This window comes from Lethenteron reissneri, chromosome 25 (assembly GCF_015708825.2).
Source record: "Lethenteron reissneri isolate LAM-NWPU_2019-01 chromosome 25, ASM1570882v1, whole genome shotgun sequence".
Classification (NCBI taxonomy): Eukaryota; Metazoa; Chordata; class Hyperoartia; order Petromyzontiformes; family Petromyzontidae; genus Lethenteron; species Lethenteron reissneri.
Window position 1 is genome coordinate 10,463,518 of NC_083803.1, and position 15,829 is coordinate 10,479,346.

The window sequence follows — 15,829 nt, forward strand, 5'->3', positions numbered from 1 at the left end:
GGAGGAGGGCGGAGGAAATGAAAAGGGCGCGAGCGTGCGGCGCACGTGGACGACTCCTCTACTCCTCCCTCCTCCTGCTGCTGCTGCTCCTGCGCGAACCGGTCCCAACCGGTTCGCGCCGCGCGTCCGACGAGCGACTTCACTTGAGGGGAGGGGAGACGCGAAGTGGAGACGAGAGACGAGAGGCGTTGGTGGTGGAGCAGCAGCAGCAACAGCAGCAGCGGGAGAGAGAGAGACACGCGGGCGGCCTCCAGCTTGCACCACCCGGTGGGTCCCACCAGCCGCGGGGCAACCACTGCCGAGGTGAGAGAGAGGGAGATGGGGGTGAGGGAGAGACGAGGGGGGGTGAGGTGGGAGCTGAGGGGAGATGGGGGGGTGAGGTGAGGGAGACGAGGGGGGGGGACGGTTGTCCCAGGTCGCCATCGACGGCAGCGGGCGTGAGGCGAGACCCCCCCCCCCATATTACGGTGCAAGGGAGACGCTCGTCACCGTAACCCCCCCCCCACGTCCCCCCCCACGTCTCCCCCCCCCACTACGTCCCCCCCCCCACTACACCCCCCCCCCACGTCTCCCCCCCCCACTACGTCCCCCCCCCTACGTCCCCCCCCCACTACGTCCCCCCCCCTTACGCCCCCCCCCTGTGTACCTGTGTATTGCGTGATCAGTTCAACAGCCCCCCCCCCAATTAACCCCCCCACTACTTGACCCCCCCCTCTAACCCCCCTCCCCCCTCTATACCCCCCCCTCTAACCCCCCTCCCCCCCTCTAACCCCCCCTCAGCCCCCCTCCCCCCCTCCAACTCAACACCCCCTCTAACCCCCCCTCCCCCCTCCAATTCAACACCCCCTCCCCCCCTCTAACCCCCCTCCCCCCTCTATAACCCCCCCCCCTCTAACCCCCCTCCCCCCCTCTAACCCCCCCTCAGCCCCCCTCCCCCCCTCCAACTCAACACCCCCTCTAACCCCCCCTCCCCCCTCCAATTCAACACCCCCTCCCCCCCTCTAACCCCCCTCCCCCCTCTATACCCCCCCCCTCTAACCCCCCTCCCCCCTCTAACCCCCCCTCAGCCCCCCTCCCCCCCTCCAACTCAACACCCCCTCCCCCCCTCTAACCCCCCTCCCCCCCTCCAACTCACCCCCCTGCCCCGCCCCCTCCACCCCCCTGCCCCGCCCCCTCCCGCTCGTGCACGCGGCTCCGCTCTGGTCGCCGTCCTCTCTCCTCGCGGACCCCCTAAATTGTACGTGGGGGGGGGGGGGGGGCAAAGATGTTTGTTAGTGTCGTTAATTGTCTAATTGCCATTGTTATTACCATTAGTATCGCTTCTTATTGTTGTTGTTGTTGGGGAGCCTCGGGCTGGTGGGTGGTGGTGGGTGGGAGCGAGGGGGGATGCCGATTGTTTTTAGAGCGATCTTGCGCGAGAGGGAAATAATTGTGTTGGATGTGTAACTGTTAGCGAGTTAACGAGCTGTGCCGATTGCTTTAAGTTGTTGGCGTTGTTGGTGTTGTTGGCGGTGATCAGAGGAGGGGGGGAAACAACGAGGTTGGGTGGAGGGCGACTGCGAGAGAACACGACGACGGTGTGGTTGTTTGGTTGTTTAAAACATAAAGTCGATGCTATTGGCGAGTGAAAGTGCCGCTGTAGATGATGTTACAGAGTTTAGACGAGGTAGTGGTGATGGTTGTGGTAGTGGGGGGGGGGGTTAGTGGGGGGTAGTGGTGGGGGGGGTTGGTGGTGGGGGGGGGATAAGAAAAGGCGCGCGCACGCACGCGCGTGCTCGCAGTCCCATTGGAATTGGTAGCGCGGGCGCGCTGGTCGTGGTTTGAATCCGTAGAGCGGATCGGCTCGGCTCTGCTCTATCCACTGCTGCCCTGAGCGACTTGGGGTCGTGGTGGTTGATCCCGAGGCTCGGCACTTTCTTCTGGCTCCTCGGGACTCTCTTGATCGCTCTCGCACTCGCCCGCTTCGTTACAATCGCAGCCTTGCTTCTCGTGGTTGTTAAGGCCGCTTCGTCCGCTCTGGTGGGTTGTGTGTTTTACCCCGTGATTATTCTCAACGTTGTTGCGTTGTTTATCGATTTGATGTAGAAATGTGCTTTGCGTAGGTTTTAGAGTGCTTTGATTGTTTTCGTACCGCTCTAAGATTGGTAAGGATGTGTAGGGCCTCTTGTGTGTGGAATGCATTTTCATTGACGCCAGCCTCTCTGGCTATTGTTACCAGCTGCTGTGTTGCACCGAGTAATTTAAATGTAGTTATAATTTAGTGTGCCTGCTTGTATGTTGCTGCTTGTGGTGGTGGTGAGTGAGTGAGTGAGCGTGGTGTGATGTTGTGGCCTGGTGTGGTGTACGTGTATGTTATCGGGGTTTTCTCGCTTTCCTCGGATTTGTAATGCAGGCCAGTCTAACGATGTGTTAACGACTTGGCTAAGCATGGTAATAGTAAAATACGGGGGGGGGGGGGGGGGGCTCGGGAATTTTGTTAGGAATAATGCTGAGATTGGGCCCCGTGCAGAGAGACACACACACACGAGGCCTACTGTGGACGGGCCCCGTGAGCGAGGGGGGGTGGAGGCCCAACCCAACGTGGGCCCTCTATAACATGCAAGAACATCGCAGGGTTTTGGATAAACAACAAAAAACGCTCTCGTACGTTTTTTTAACGTACATCAAACTTAAGAGAGGTGGTTTTCTATCTTAAAAGTGGATCGGGCTGTGTGGCTGGGCGTGGCGGAAAGGCGTGCTGTGTTTGTATGCTATACGCTACCGTTTAAGCACATGGCACACGCGAGAGGCATGAATGGAAAATTCCACCCAGTCGCCATGCACGGTAGAGTAGTAGTAGTGGTGTAGTAGTGGCAGCAGTGTGTGTGCACAACAGCTGTGACTTGAAATCCGCGGTGAGGCGTATGTGGGTAATGTTTATGTGTTGTGTGTGTGGGGGCAGCCTCGGTCATATGTGTGTTGGCCATAGGATAGGAGGCGGAATTTGGGTTATTGTCATTTTTTTTGATGAGCACTTTTATTGTGGGAATGCGAATTGTACATTTGTGATGGGTTTCAATTTGGTGTGTGTAAAATATGTGGGTCACTTTGGGGAAAATATTTCGCAGCACACGTGATTTATACATCGTGTTTGTAATGTACTGTATACACGCGTGCGTCGATTGATGTTGGAAACAAAGCAGGCATATGCTTACTATATGCTGCTAAATTAGCCAAATATTCAGTAATTACTAGCAATTTTGTTGATAGCCACTAACTATACAGTATAGCAGTTGGACATGGTCTAGCTGTAAATCAGCGCGTTGACATTTGAATGCAAATTTTTAGTGTAAAATTCGACACGCTTTACAATTTTGCCTTGACCATTTTCTGGACATTTTTTTTTACGACAGACTTGTTATCAAGGAATTGATGAGCGGCATGGGACTCGACAATTGCCTTGCAGCTTTTGAGAACGTCTCGTCACATGACAAATTTTGCTCACGTGGCTTTTATTGAACGTTTATTAACCAATTCCAAACGTATATAATGTACAGTAATGTATACATTGGTCCAGGTTTACCATGTAATGGGAGGCTAGGGTGCTGTTCTGTACGGGATATGGAAACGCACAATGCTGTCCAGTACTTGGCCAAAGCTACGGTCCCATATAGATTATGCGTGTATTGTGCACCTATAAGAGTCCTTTTTTGTTAAGGGCTTTTATAGGAAAGTAGAATACATTTTTAGATGTGTAGTTTGGTGTAAAAACTGTTCGATAGTTTTATATGCGGTCGGGAACGGTATCCAACTTTAGTTTGCGCTTGGTAATAAGTGCAATGTGTTACGTTCAATATTACACTAAGATGACTCAATATTCTATTTCACATTACTGTAAAAAATATTTTTACAAATGATTGTATGAAACAGCTTGGAATATAAATGCACTTGAAGTTATATGATCGTGAAATGTAAGGTTTTTACACCAGCTAATCTAGGAAAAGGGGGACTATCTTCCTCTTGGTCTCACTACACTATCTCAAAGTGCAATTAGGGCCCTTAATTGCAGAGAAGTGTGGAAGCACTCGGATTGCCCAACGTTTTTGTTGCAATATTGAGTCATTGATGTGATTGACTTAAAAGAAAATTGCAGTATTTTCTTATCAGTAATGAATGCGAGAATTTTCAGAATGAATTGGAATTTCTGTGAAACTTGAACATTTGAGAAAGAGGCACACATAAATAATAGTTTTGCCCTGTTATTTCACTCTTCCATTATCCACATCTTCATGACGTAAATTTTTCCCAGAATTTTGATGTTTTTGACAGCATAAAGCAGCTCTATTCTTGATGCCTCTATTTCACTGAGCAAATATTAAATCATCTTCATCCTCAAATTTATTATTAGGCTGCGTTTACATGGAATCGCCGAACATGTAACAAAACGTAATGGTATTCTTTGGTTCTTTCGGTAAAGTCACGTATATAGAAAATTTACAAAAAATAAAGTGAATATAAAAAACCACGACGTTTCGATCACAACACAAGCAATAGTCTCCTGTTTTATTTTATTTTTCTTATTTTTATTCACTTTATTTTTCTATCTACTTGACTTTTCCGAAAGAACCAAAGAATATGAATTCCTGCAGTCATTAAAGTTTTAAGTCAAAACGTAATGGTGCCTTCAGTCTCAAGTGACACGAGGAGATGCAGTGTTATCGTGTCACAACATTCTCAAGATAACTTTAAGGGGCAGTTTGTGAAGCGGTAGCCAATCCAGGTTTAAAATCGCTTATGAACATAGCCTTGTTTTTTAGAAAAGTCTACATTTTGTGAACTTTGGAATATGTACTTTAACACTTGGACTACCCAAATTATTCCACGCTGAAAGTATATTTCAGCACTGAGTCCCAAATTGTCATTTTACCTTACCTGTGGGGTGGTAATATTACTGATAAAACAACTTTTCAAATAATGTGACCATTATCCTTTTTAACGCAGTTCCTAAATAAATGGAATTTCCATAGTTGTATATCTTAATATAAATTGAATATTTGCAAACAAATTGAAAATGGGTTCATTACCATGCTGACATTTTCTGTTATGGCAATTGCGTTATTTAAAATTAACACTGGTATAGTGATATACTCTAATTAAATACTGTTATTTGATGATCATTATATTGACTTGTGATTTGTGTCTCTTGCAGAACTTCTGAAAAAAATTGGAAACTTATTGTAAAACCCATGCCAGCCATTATGACCATGTTGGGAGACCATGCAGCTCGGCAGCTGCTGGACTTTGGCCAGAAGTTGGACATTGGTTTGCTGGACAATGTGGTCAGCTGTCTGTATCAGGGAGAAGGTCCACAGGTAGGTGCAAAAGGCAATGGTTAGGATTATCAGGAGCACATCATGAGCAGCAAATATGACGAATATAATTACAGTAATTCATTTGGCATGGAACCTTTTTGAAATATGAGGATAGGTTTTTCCTTTTTTCTGGTAACAAAACAGGTGTTCAGATGTTAAAACACCAAACTGAAACCTTTTACAAGGAGTCATGTCTGCATTAACCACAATGCTTGTGATCAGAATGCAAACAAAAAACATACTCTGATAATATATGCATTGTCTTTGAAGCTGATTGGTCCACGCCAGAGACAGCTTTCTTTCGAGCCTAGTCTCAAACGGTGTTAGACCAGAAGATGCATGATGTATTATCAGGTGCCAACATATCCCACTATTATACAATATCCATGATATTCAACTAAAAATGTTTAGCTTTTTCATGATTTCTTGATTACGCTTAAGATTGCCTTTTGATTACCCTCTTTTATAAAGTCAAGATATTTCAGAAGAATGAGGTGGGATATAATATAACAAGTTGTAACAGAGTATTGTGCTGTCAGTTTTTGAAATTATATTTTGTTAATGGTTAAGTGCTGGATTGAATCCATAGGTGTGTTTGTTGTTATATGGTCTGCTGGAGTGCATTGGAAGAGCTTCTGCGGGTTGTTTTGGAACAGGGTGTGATAAACGTGTGTGCCTTTGTTAGGAGACCCACATCTACCGCAATAGGGTCGGCACAAGTGCAAAATTTTTGCACCTAATAGCATCTAGGTCTGAATCTCTTGCTGTGGACATGAAGTAGCTTTATTTTTTTTGTACTGAGAGTGCAATACATTTTTTAATGGCCCAGATGTATGTACTTTTCTGTTTGGCATAGTTTTAATAGTAACAAAATACAATGATTCTCAAGCAATCCCTCCCACAGCAATATTCCTGAGCATAAAATTAGAGTTCAGTACCATCTCACCTGGCTGTCAAATGCAACTGGTTTCAACAGCAACGTGTGGCCCAAGAGGTCCTAACGCAGCTCAAGGAGCACCCCGACGCGTGGACTCGCGTTGACACCATTCTCGAGTTTTCCCAGAACATGAACACAAAGGTAAGGTAGTTTTTTTTACTTTCAATATGTGCTGTTAATAGCTCTTGAGATGAGCGATTTATTTTGCCAGTGTTTTTCTATATTTACCAGTTGGACACTGACAATCAAAATAATGTAAAATGAAGTGTAGAAACTTAATGTAGTAAATAGTGGCAATAAAATCGGTATGGCATACATTCTATCTGCCATAACAAATTGTTTGTCTCTCTTTACAGTACTATGCTTTACAAATATTGGAGAATGCTATAAAAACCCGCTGGAAGATTCTTCCAAGAAATCAGTGTGAAGGTACCAGTGTTTATAATTAAACACACTACAACACTTTAGATTATGCATTTTTTTAAAAGTCGTGATGTGTTTTAATGTGCACTTGCTTCACTTGTTTATTTTTAGGAATAAAGAAGTATGTTGTTTACCTTATAATTAAAACATCACAAGAACCTCAAACAATGGAGGTAAGATGCTTTTCTTTAATATAGTGCAGAGTTTATTGGATGCTTTTAATCCGTTTTTATTCATGTATGAATAACATTGTCCTCATTTTTTGCAGAAAGAAAAGGTTTACCTAGGAAAATTAAACATGATTCTTGTTCAGGTAAGATTTTCTTCTATCCTACAATCAAAGGCTGTGATATGTTGTGTTGAATGTTCATTCCTTTATTTTTTCAATTTTTAAATATAACAGATTAAATTGTTTCATTGGCAGATTCTGAAGCAAGAGTGGCCCAAAAACTGGCCCACATTTATCAGTGACATTGTCGGTGCCAGCCGCACAAGTGAATCATTATGTCAGAACAACATGGTAATTCTCAAGCTTCTCAGTGAAGAAGTATTTGATTTTTCAAGTGGACAGCTCACACAGGTCAAAGCCAAGCACCTCAAAGACAGGTGAGTCTGAGGTGAAAGGTGTATATGACTGCAGTGTTTAATCAACTGTGTAGAAGAAGAATAACTTTGACAGTGTAGGCTAACAGTATTAATGTTTTACTTTTAGTGGTAAAAGTTGTTTTTCATCATGGTAAATTGGCAAAAAAAATATTTATTCAAAGGTTTCATCGTAACATGACAAAAAGAGAAATTTCATGGTGCATTTCTGGGTTTAAATGGCACATGAAAACGTACTCAAACACCACTTACCCATGGAGAATTACAGTGCTTTGCTGACAAATTAAGACCATGATGTGTGTAGGTCAAAACATGGATGGAAGTGCCTGAAGGTTTGTATGTGTGTCATTGTTAAAATAAAGAATAACTCAGCGTATTACTTTGATTCTAGAAAAAAACAAATAGTATTGCTTTGAGCCTCAACTTGTGTGCTAAAGCAGAAAAGGTTATTCTTTTTTTCTAGGTTCAACAATTTAATCACGGCATTACAAATTTGGTATATTCCACCTACATTTGGCTTTCACCAATCCTTAGAGAGCCAAGGTGTGTGGTGTTACCAGCACAATTACTGTGACTTGGATTTGTAAAGTTCAAATTGTATTTGTTGATGTAGCCTCTGCAAGACCTTGGAACTCTTAATTATATTCACAATGTTCTATATCCAATAGAAAACAATGTGAATCATGAAGACCCCCACTAGGCTATACAGTACATTAGTTATAATTTATTTATCTTTGTTGTGTTTTTCAGTTTCCACAGCTTGGGGATCAGGATGTGATGCATGTGTCAAAAATAACTTCCATTTGTAACAGTTAATATTTTCTTATAACTTACATTTTTGGAAGAGAATATTATGCATTTCAGCTTTATTTCTGAGAAGCACACTTTATTAGCAAGGTCTATTGTATCTAATTAAACCATAAAATGGGGCACACTTGGTTAATAGAGGGTATACGTGTGCATGTTAAAATTAGGGCTGCATTTGTCAGTAATCTTAGTGCTTACAGTCTTAAAATGTTGTGTTTGTTTCTTTTCTGCAGCATGTGCAATGAATTTTCTCAAATATTCCAACTCTGTCAATTTGTGATGGTAAGTAAATCTTTTAAGGGATCTATTAACTGACCGTTGCACATACAACATTTACATTTATTGTAATGAATTATTTTCCCTCTACATCACGTTAATTATTTTGGTTTTGTTGCATTTTTCTTCAGGAATCCTCGCAGAATGCTCCACTTGTCGCAGCCACACTTGAAACTTTACTAAGGTTTCTCAACTGGATTCCACTTGGCTACATATTTGAAACAAAACTAATAAGCACCTTGGTATATAAGGTAAGTGTATTTCACAAGTTCTAAATACGCACATGGTATGTTCTTATACTATACATACTCACAATATGCAATATATTTTGAAAATATTCATGCTGTCAAGTATATACTTATTCAGAAGCTCCTTGAAGTGCTGTGCTTTCATATCAGGTTGTTCACATGAACTAATTGTCTGAATTGTTCTGCAGTTTCTGAACGTACCAATGTTCAGAAACCTGACGCTTAAATGTTTGACGGAAATTGCGGGGCTCACTGTGGTGCAGTACGAGGAGCAATTTATCACCCTCTTCACACTCACCATGATCCAGCTCAAACAGGTATGACATATATTACAGGTCGCAGATATTGAATGCAAACATTTCTAGTCCACTCCACTTTCACAATGATTGAGATACAACATTGAGATGCCTCGAATAGGTCTGCTTGATCCAGGTCCTATATGTTTTACACTTGGAGCTCTTTCAAATCTAAAGTAGAAAATGAATCGCCACCAGGTTCACTGCAAAATTTGCAGCAAAGCTGACATGCCACTTCTACTGTCGAGTGGTATGGCAGAACCCGTAAGGTAGGCATGCATGCAGTGGCTGATTTTGTTTTCCACGTACAAAAGTAGTTGATGTTTGTTGTCATTACTCTGTCTTGTCTGCTTACAGATGCTTCCGCTCAACACAAATATCCGATTAGCATACTCGTCTGGGAAGGATGATGAGCAGAACTTCATCCAAAATTTGAGCCTGTTCCTGTGCACGTTCCTCAAGGAGCACGGTGCCGTAGTGGAGAAGCGCGCTGATCTTCGTGAAACCCTCATGGAGGTCAGGGCGGGTCCCCAACAACTTTGTGCCATTTTTTTTATATTTCTCATATTTTGGTGTGCTGTTTTCGTTTAGTATATTCCTATGTGAAACGTTGTGCTATGCATCATGATCACCTGTTTTCTTGTGATTTTCTTCTTGCTGCTGTTAAGTTAATTCTCATCTGTAATATCTGTTAACTATGTTAATATTAGTTAATTCATTCAGTCAGTCTCATGGCAATATGCTTTCTTTGACACTACAAATCTAAAATGTCAATTGTGCAGGTAACATTGAAAACATGCGTGTAATGGACAACCCATTTGACATTGCCAGTTTGTTCGACCTTTTAAGATTTGTTCAACACGTAGGCTGTCGCGACCAGGATTTTTCATAATAAAGGTTTTTGGGTTAGACCGCATTATTATAAATGTGTTGCAACCCTCCACCATCTGACACGGCCAATCAGTCAAAAATGTGTCGCGTTAACAAAACGCCAATTAGCCCACCGGTGTGTTTGAAGAGTGAATCCGCAACATTTAGAATTTGAGTAGTACGACGTTTCGCTGGTAATTACATCCAGCATCTTCGGGCGATTTGCCAGAATAGTGAAGCCATCCACCTGCTTCTGATCTTTAATAGGTCAGGATGACGTCATCATTGTTGAACCCCATCTGGTTTCGAGATCAGAGGTGGGGTGGGGTATTGCAATTATATCATAGATCAGTAATCAGCCACTTAGCATTTGACTCCTCGATATGGAATTGCAATATGTATTACTAGTTTTATATACAGCTTTACATTTTACTGGCTAAATGAAATACTGAGCTGAAGCGGGCTTAATGTTGACTAAATATAATTAAGTAAGTAACACAGTTGCTCTGAAATATTCTTCACTTGAAGGCTTTACACTACATGGTGCTGATCTCGGAGGTGGAGGAGACTGAGATTTTCAAGATCTGTCTGGAGTATTGGAATCATCTGGCGTCTGAGCTGTACAGGGAGAGCCCCATGCCAAATTCTCCCTCGCCACTTTTGTTGGGTAACCACCACCCAGAAGTGCCACCCAGGCGCCAAATTTACTTACCCGTCCTTTCAAAGGTAAGGCAATAAATAGGGAATAACAAACACACGTGCTTTTTATCAGACTTCATTTTAAATGTTATAAATAATGGGTCAATCTCTTTGAATATGGTTTAATAATAAGTACAGTATTGAGGAGGGCATTTGACATGTGCTTCAGGTGCGGCTCATCATGGTGAGCCGCATGGCCAAGCCGGAGGAGGTGCTGGTTGTAGAGAATGACCAGGGAGAGGTGGTGCGTGAGTTTATGAAGGACACAGACTCAATCAACCTCTACAAGAATATGAGGGAGACACTTGGTATGGCCTATCATGATAATTCACCCATGTTTTTCACCATGTGTTTCTGTGATGTTACTCCTCCCCTGCTCTCCCACGTAAAAATAGCTTTGCACTTCTGATAATGTGACAAACTTGGATCATTTATCTTAGATCAAGTTCTGGTTTGCATGATAAATAACTGTAAGCTTAATCAAACAGCTGTCATAACATTGAATTTTATATAAGCCGTGTAGTATATTTAAGGTTAATTAGAACATAAACTAAATCTGCTATTTAAATTATCAGTGACATTATTGAAGTATTGAAGCTTAACCACATGAGTAGTTTGTAATAGCCATAATTGCAATCAATCTTATTAATTATTTACCTTGATGTGCTGATGAAATACAGTGTACCTGACTCATCTGGATTACGTGGACACGGAGCGCATCATGACAGAGAAGCTGCACGCACAGGTGAATGGCACGGAGTGGTCATGGAAGAACCTCAACACGCTGTGCTGGGCCATCGGATCCATCAGTGGCGCCATGTACGAGGAGGACGAGAAGCGCTTTCTGGTCACCGTCATCAAGGTCCGTGACAACCAGAGCAGTCGCTTTCATATTTAACTGCAGTAAGGCACCGTGATCAGTACTGGACAAGTAGTAACTCTTTTTCACTGTCCAACCGAGCCATGCGGAGTAGAAGCTGTGCTGCTTGACACACGTAGGTGATGTGGTGATACTGGGCCCTGAGTGTATACTGATTGTTGTGCCATGCAATTAATGCATCATTATACTGAGCTAGATTGAGATGTCTTTGATAGTTAGCGTATTACAGTTTGATTCCTTTAATCGTCGCGTCCAAAAGGAATGTGACCGCGAGCTAATATAATTGATTTACATTATGCTTTACTTATCGTGGACCAGTTTCCCATATTGTGTGTTTTTTAATTTGGAAAATTCTGGCACCAGGACCTCTTGGGACTTTGTGAGCAGAAGAGAGGGAAGGACAACAAGGCTATCATCGCCTCCAACATCATGTACATTGTGGGGCAGTACCCTCGCTTCCTGCGTGCGCACTGGAAGTTTCTCAAGACTGTCGTCAACAAGCTCTTTGAGTTCATGCACGGTAAGGGTTGCAAGGTAATGCTGCCGTCTCTACACTGTTGTTTGAAATGACCTTTTTGAGTCATTCAAATCATGGCAGGAAATCCTTTTAACTTTTTGGCAGATTACAAAGAAATGTGGTTGTCAAATGTTAACATTCTTTACCAAATACATCAATCTAAAATGTAAAATGAAGCATGCATTATATCATTGTATTGTGGATTGTAAATTATGAATAATTGCTGAGATGGTTTTGTTTATTTTTAGAAACGCATGATGGGGTGCAGGATATGGCCTGTGACACATTTATCAAGATTTCCCAGAAGTGCAGACGGCACTTTGTGCAGGTGCAAGTTGGAGAGGTGATGCCTTTCATTGACGAGATCCTCAGCAGCATCAACACCATCATCTGTGACCTCCAGCCACAGCAGGTGAGCACGGAAGCTTTCAGCCTTGACTTAGAAACTGCACTAGTTTGAAATGCATCATTTGGAATGCATCGCCTTGATAACTAGTAACTAGATAAAATACTAATTTTTGGAAGATGGCATTTTATTGATATTGTTCTTTAAAATGCATTCTAATATTCAGAACATTTTCTCTAATAAATGTCAAAATTAAGAACAAAAGTGATTAAAAAAAAATTCAACATCCATTGGGCAATATCTAAGCATTTTTGTGTACCGTATTTTCCCGCATATAGCCCGCATACGCATATAACCCGCAAACGCATATACCCCGCAAAAATAGCGTTTTGTGTAAAACAAATTTCAGATAGCCCGCACCTCCATATACCCCGCATGCATTCATATCTTTAACGTCGTTACCGCAGCTTAATTCCATCATATTCATACGAAGTTTACATTTGTAATACATTCCATTATCAATTGTTAACATTAAAATTATAACGTGCACAAAGAAAACAAACTAACCGGAAACGAGTGAACTTAAAACCGTAAACAAGTAACAAAAGTACATATCCAATAAATAAGTAAAACATAACTGGTAGATAAGTAAGTACAGTTTTAGCACTTGTAGATTGCGCACTGCGCAGACAATAGCGGCACTACGGTAACGCCGTTGCCTCGCCCCCAACCCCCCCCACCTCTCCCTCCCCCCAGCTCTCCCGTCGCCGGTAAACAAAGTGTGCCCACTTCAAACATTGTCGTTTCATTGTACAAACAATTCGAATAATTAAAAAAGTGATAACATGTGCAATTTTAGTGTGAGTGGTTTATTCAGCAGTGCTTTAGTCAAAGGTAAGTTTTGCATAGTGGATAGTCCTACCATGAAATTTTTTTACGAGTTATGACATGTCACACGTGTCAAATATTATTGGGATAGCCCACACCTCCATATACCCCGCAGGGTCTTGTTTTGTTTGTAAAAAGTGGTCTACCCCGCGGGTTATATGCGGGAAAATACGGCAATCATATTTGCCAATACAACTGTATGTTATGTAATGTACGTGTCTTCTGGGGCATGTCAAATGTTTTAACATCAACTCTTATTGTACATCTCATGTTAAGAGAAAACAAAATATTGGCTTACACTGTTGAAGTTAAAATAAAAAAAGGTGTATAAATCATTGATTTCATTGCAAGATCTGTGGGAGGACAAAGTGCCATTTTTCTGGAATTCAGCAACAAGGTGCATGGTTGTTTCCTGTCCTTTATCGTTGGTCAGGTGCACACATTCTATGAAGCGGTGGGATACATGATCAGTGCCCAGACAGACCCCATTGTGCAGGAGCACCTGATAGAGAAGTACATGTTGCTGCCCAACCAGGTGTGGGACAGCATCATCCAGCAAGCCACCAAGGTACTTGGAAACGCCCAAGCCTCATGCACAGCAGCCACTCGGCTACCATCATTTTTCATAACACTACTACATGCAATGTGTAGAATTGTACTTTTTAATTATGTATATAGCTGTTGATAATAGATTTTTCCCCTTTTTTCTGGCAACAAAACAGGTGTTAAGATGTTAAAACACCAAACTGAAACCTTTTATAAGGAATCATGACTGCATTAACCACAATGCTTGTGATCATAATGCAAAAAATACTCTAATATATGCATTGTCCTTGAAACTGATTGGTCCACATCAGAGACAGCTTTCTTAACTTTTTAAATAACAATGCATGCATGCATACAATGCATTAATATTGGTAACCAAATGCTGCTATCTGTTTTTTGAGAAGGAAAGTTGGAGCGAACCATTTTTCCTTTTATGCCCACCCTCCAGAACGTGGACATCCTCAAGGACCCAGAGACGGTGAAGCAGCTTGGAAACATCCTGAAGACAAATGTGCGGGCGTGTCGTGCGGTCGGGCACCCGTTCGTCACACAGCTCGGTCGCGTTTACTTGGACATGCTGAACGTCTACAAGTGTCTAAGCGAGAACATTTCAGCTGCCATCCTTGCCAATGGTGGGTCACGGGCACGTAGCTAACACGCAATGCCAGCATCTCGCATGTTCAGTAAGACTCTTTCTGTTCTAGATGATTGGCTGGTTTAATACAATATTTAAAGGCCTCTGATTGCCAAGGTAAGTTGCTGTAACTTTACTACGATAAGTCATTGACCTTTTACTAGGGTTACATAATATTAAAATGATGCAATAGTTGAATGTACAACTCCTAACTTGTACATTGTTGATGTGTGGTAATGTAATATTTTATAGATGGTGATATAAAAATGTAAGACCGCTGATGTGTGATAGTTGGTGTCTGGTAAGCGTCTCTTCCTGCTGGTGCCACTGCTCCCACTAGTGGCGTGGGCAGGTGGGGCAGCCTGAGGTTATGAATTGTTGGGAACTTGTCTGATCTTGTGTTTTGAAGTGCACAGTGTGGAAATGTGTAAGTGCATGTCTGGTATACATCTGTTTGTAGGAACATGCACACCTCCATCCACCAACATTTGGGATGACATGTGCGTTCCTGCTTGTGTATGCCTGTGTGCTCTGTGCATATTTGAGTATGTGTTCCACTCAGACATATTTTGAGCATACATCTCAAACTCTGACTTTACATTGGTAAACATTGTTTTGATCCTTGGAGTTGTCATTTTGCCTGAGCTCTCATTCTGTTATATATCTCAAGTCTGCAGGACCCCTCATACCTTTGTCTGTTAATATCTCTTGCCACTTCCTTACCCCACCAGCTGTTGAGACCCTCATCTATCTATTCATCACATCCCAATGTTACTATTGCAACCCTTTACAGCCTCTCCAAACGTATCTTTTGCAAGTGATGCAAAATTCTACCAGATTTCTCACCAATAAATGAGACCTCGTCACAATCCTCCAGTATCTGCACTGGCTCAATCCAAGCAAATTTAAATATCACACGCACTAACGGTAATATCCTCCACGGACTCATGCCGGTCTAACTATCCTCATCTCACTCTTTTCAACTCTATGCATTCTCCACCATCAATGAAGACTTTCTATCGAAGCCCCCAGACAATATTTACCTTTGGTGGGAGGTCATTAATTCTCCTTTGTTGCCGCTACAGTAATGGAACTTCCTTACCCCAACTAAATCTCTTGTGACTCCCTATTCAAGTACAGGATCAAGACCTTTCCTTTTTCCTCTGACTGACTGCCTGTATTAAATGTCTACTGCGTCTACAGTGTTATGAGATGCAGTCGAATTAAGACTTTGTAAATCATCCATAATAGAGGTTATTTTTGGGGTTAGATGACGTAAATATATAAATGTGTCATGAAAACCCGCCGCCACCACCCGATACAGACTTCTCCACAAATCTGTCTGTCGCCTGATGAAGCTAGTTGTAATTACTGGCGAAGCGTCGTACTCAGATTGTAAATGATGTGGCTGGGCTCTCCCAACACACCGGTGTGCTGATGTAGTGACAAATTGGCATGTTCTGTTTACGTGACAACCCTAACCCAACCCTAGCCCCAAAAAAAACCCC

General features: G+C 42.5%; 1 protein-coding gene across 5 annotated transcripts in view; it reads left to right on the forward strand.

Moving 5' to 3' along the window:
• The window catches only part of XPO1 (exportin 1), a 23,837-nt gene continuing 8,008 nt past the window's right edge, over positions 1–15,829 (forward strand). The window contains exons 1-18 of one of the 5 annotated variants that reach the window (XM_061559262.1): positions 1–303; positions 5,189–5,351; positions 6,328–6,429; positions 6,645–6,717; positions 6,823–6,884; positions 6,980–7,024; positions 7,136–7,317; positions 8,355–8,403; positions 8,529–8,648; positions 8,834–8,962; positions 9,299–9,457; positions 10,340–10,537; positions 10,680–10,818; positions 11,191–11,372; positions 11,754–11,910; positions 12,156–12,319; positions 13,575–13,709; positions 14,136–14,319. In XM_061559262.1, the coding sequence (XP_061415246.1) occupies positions 5,226–5,351; positions 6,328–6,429; positions 6,645–6,717; positions 6,823–6,884; positions 6,980–7,024; positions 7,136–7,317; positions 8,355–8,403; positions 8,529–8,648; positions 8,834–8,962; positions 9,299–9,457; positions 10,340–10,537; positions 10,680–10,818; positions 11,191–11,372; positions 11,754–11,910; positions 12,156–12,319; positions 13,575–13,709; positions 14,136–14,319 (2,206 nt within the window). In that variant the 5' untranslated portion in view covers positions 1–303; positions 5,189–5,225. Of the gene's footprint in view, positions 304–1,171; positions 1,238–1,798; positions 2,020–2,875; positions 2,895–5,188; positions 5,352–6,327; positions 6,430–6,644; positions 6,718–6,822; positions 6,885–6,979; positions 7,025–7,135; positions 7,318–8,354; positions 8,404–8,528; positions 8,649–8,833; positions 8,963–9,298; positions 9,458–10,339; positions 10,538–10,679; positions 10,819–11,190; positions 11,373–11,753; positions 11,911–12,155; positions 12,320–13,574; positions 13,710–14,135; positions 14,320–15,829 lie in introns of those variants that run through there. The other 4 variants (XM_061559258.1, XM_061559259.1, XM_061559260.1 and 1 more) reach the window with 4 other exon arrangements.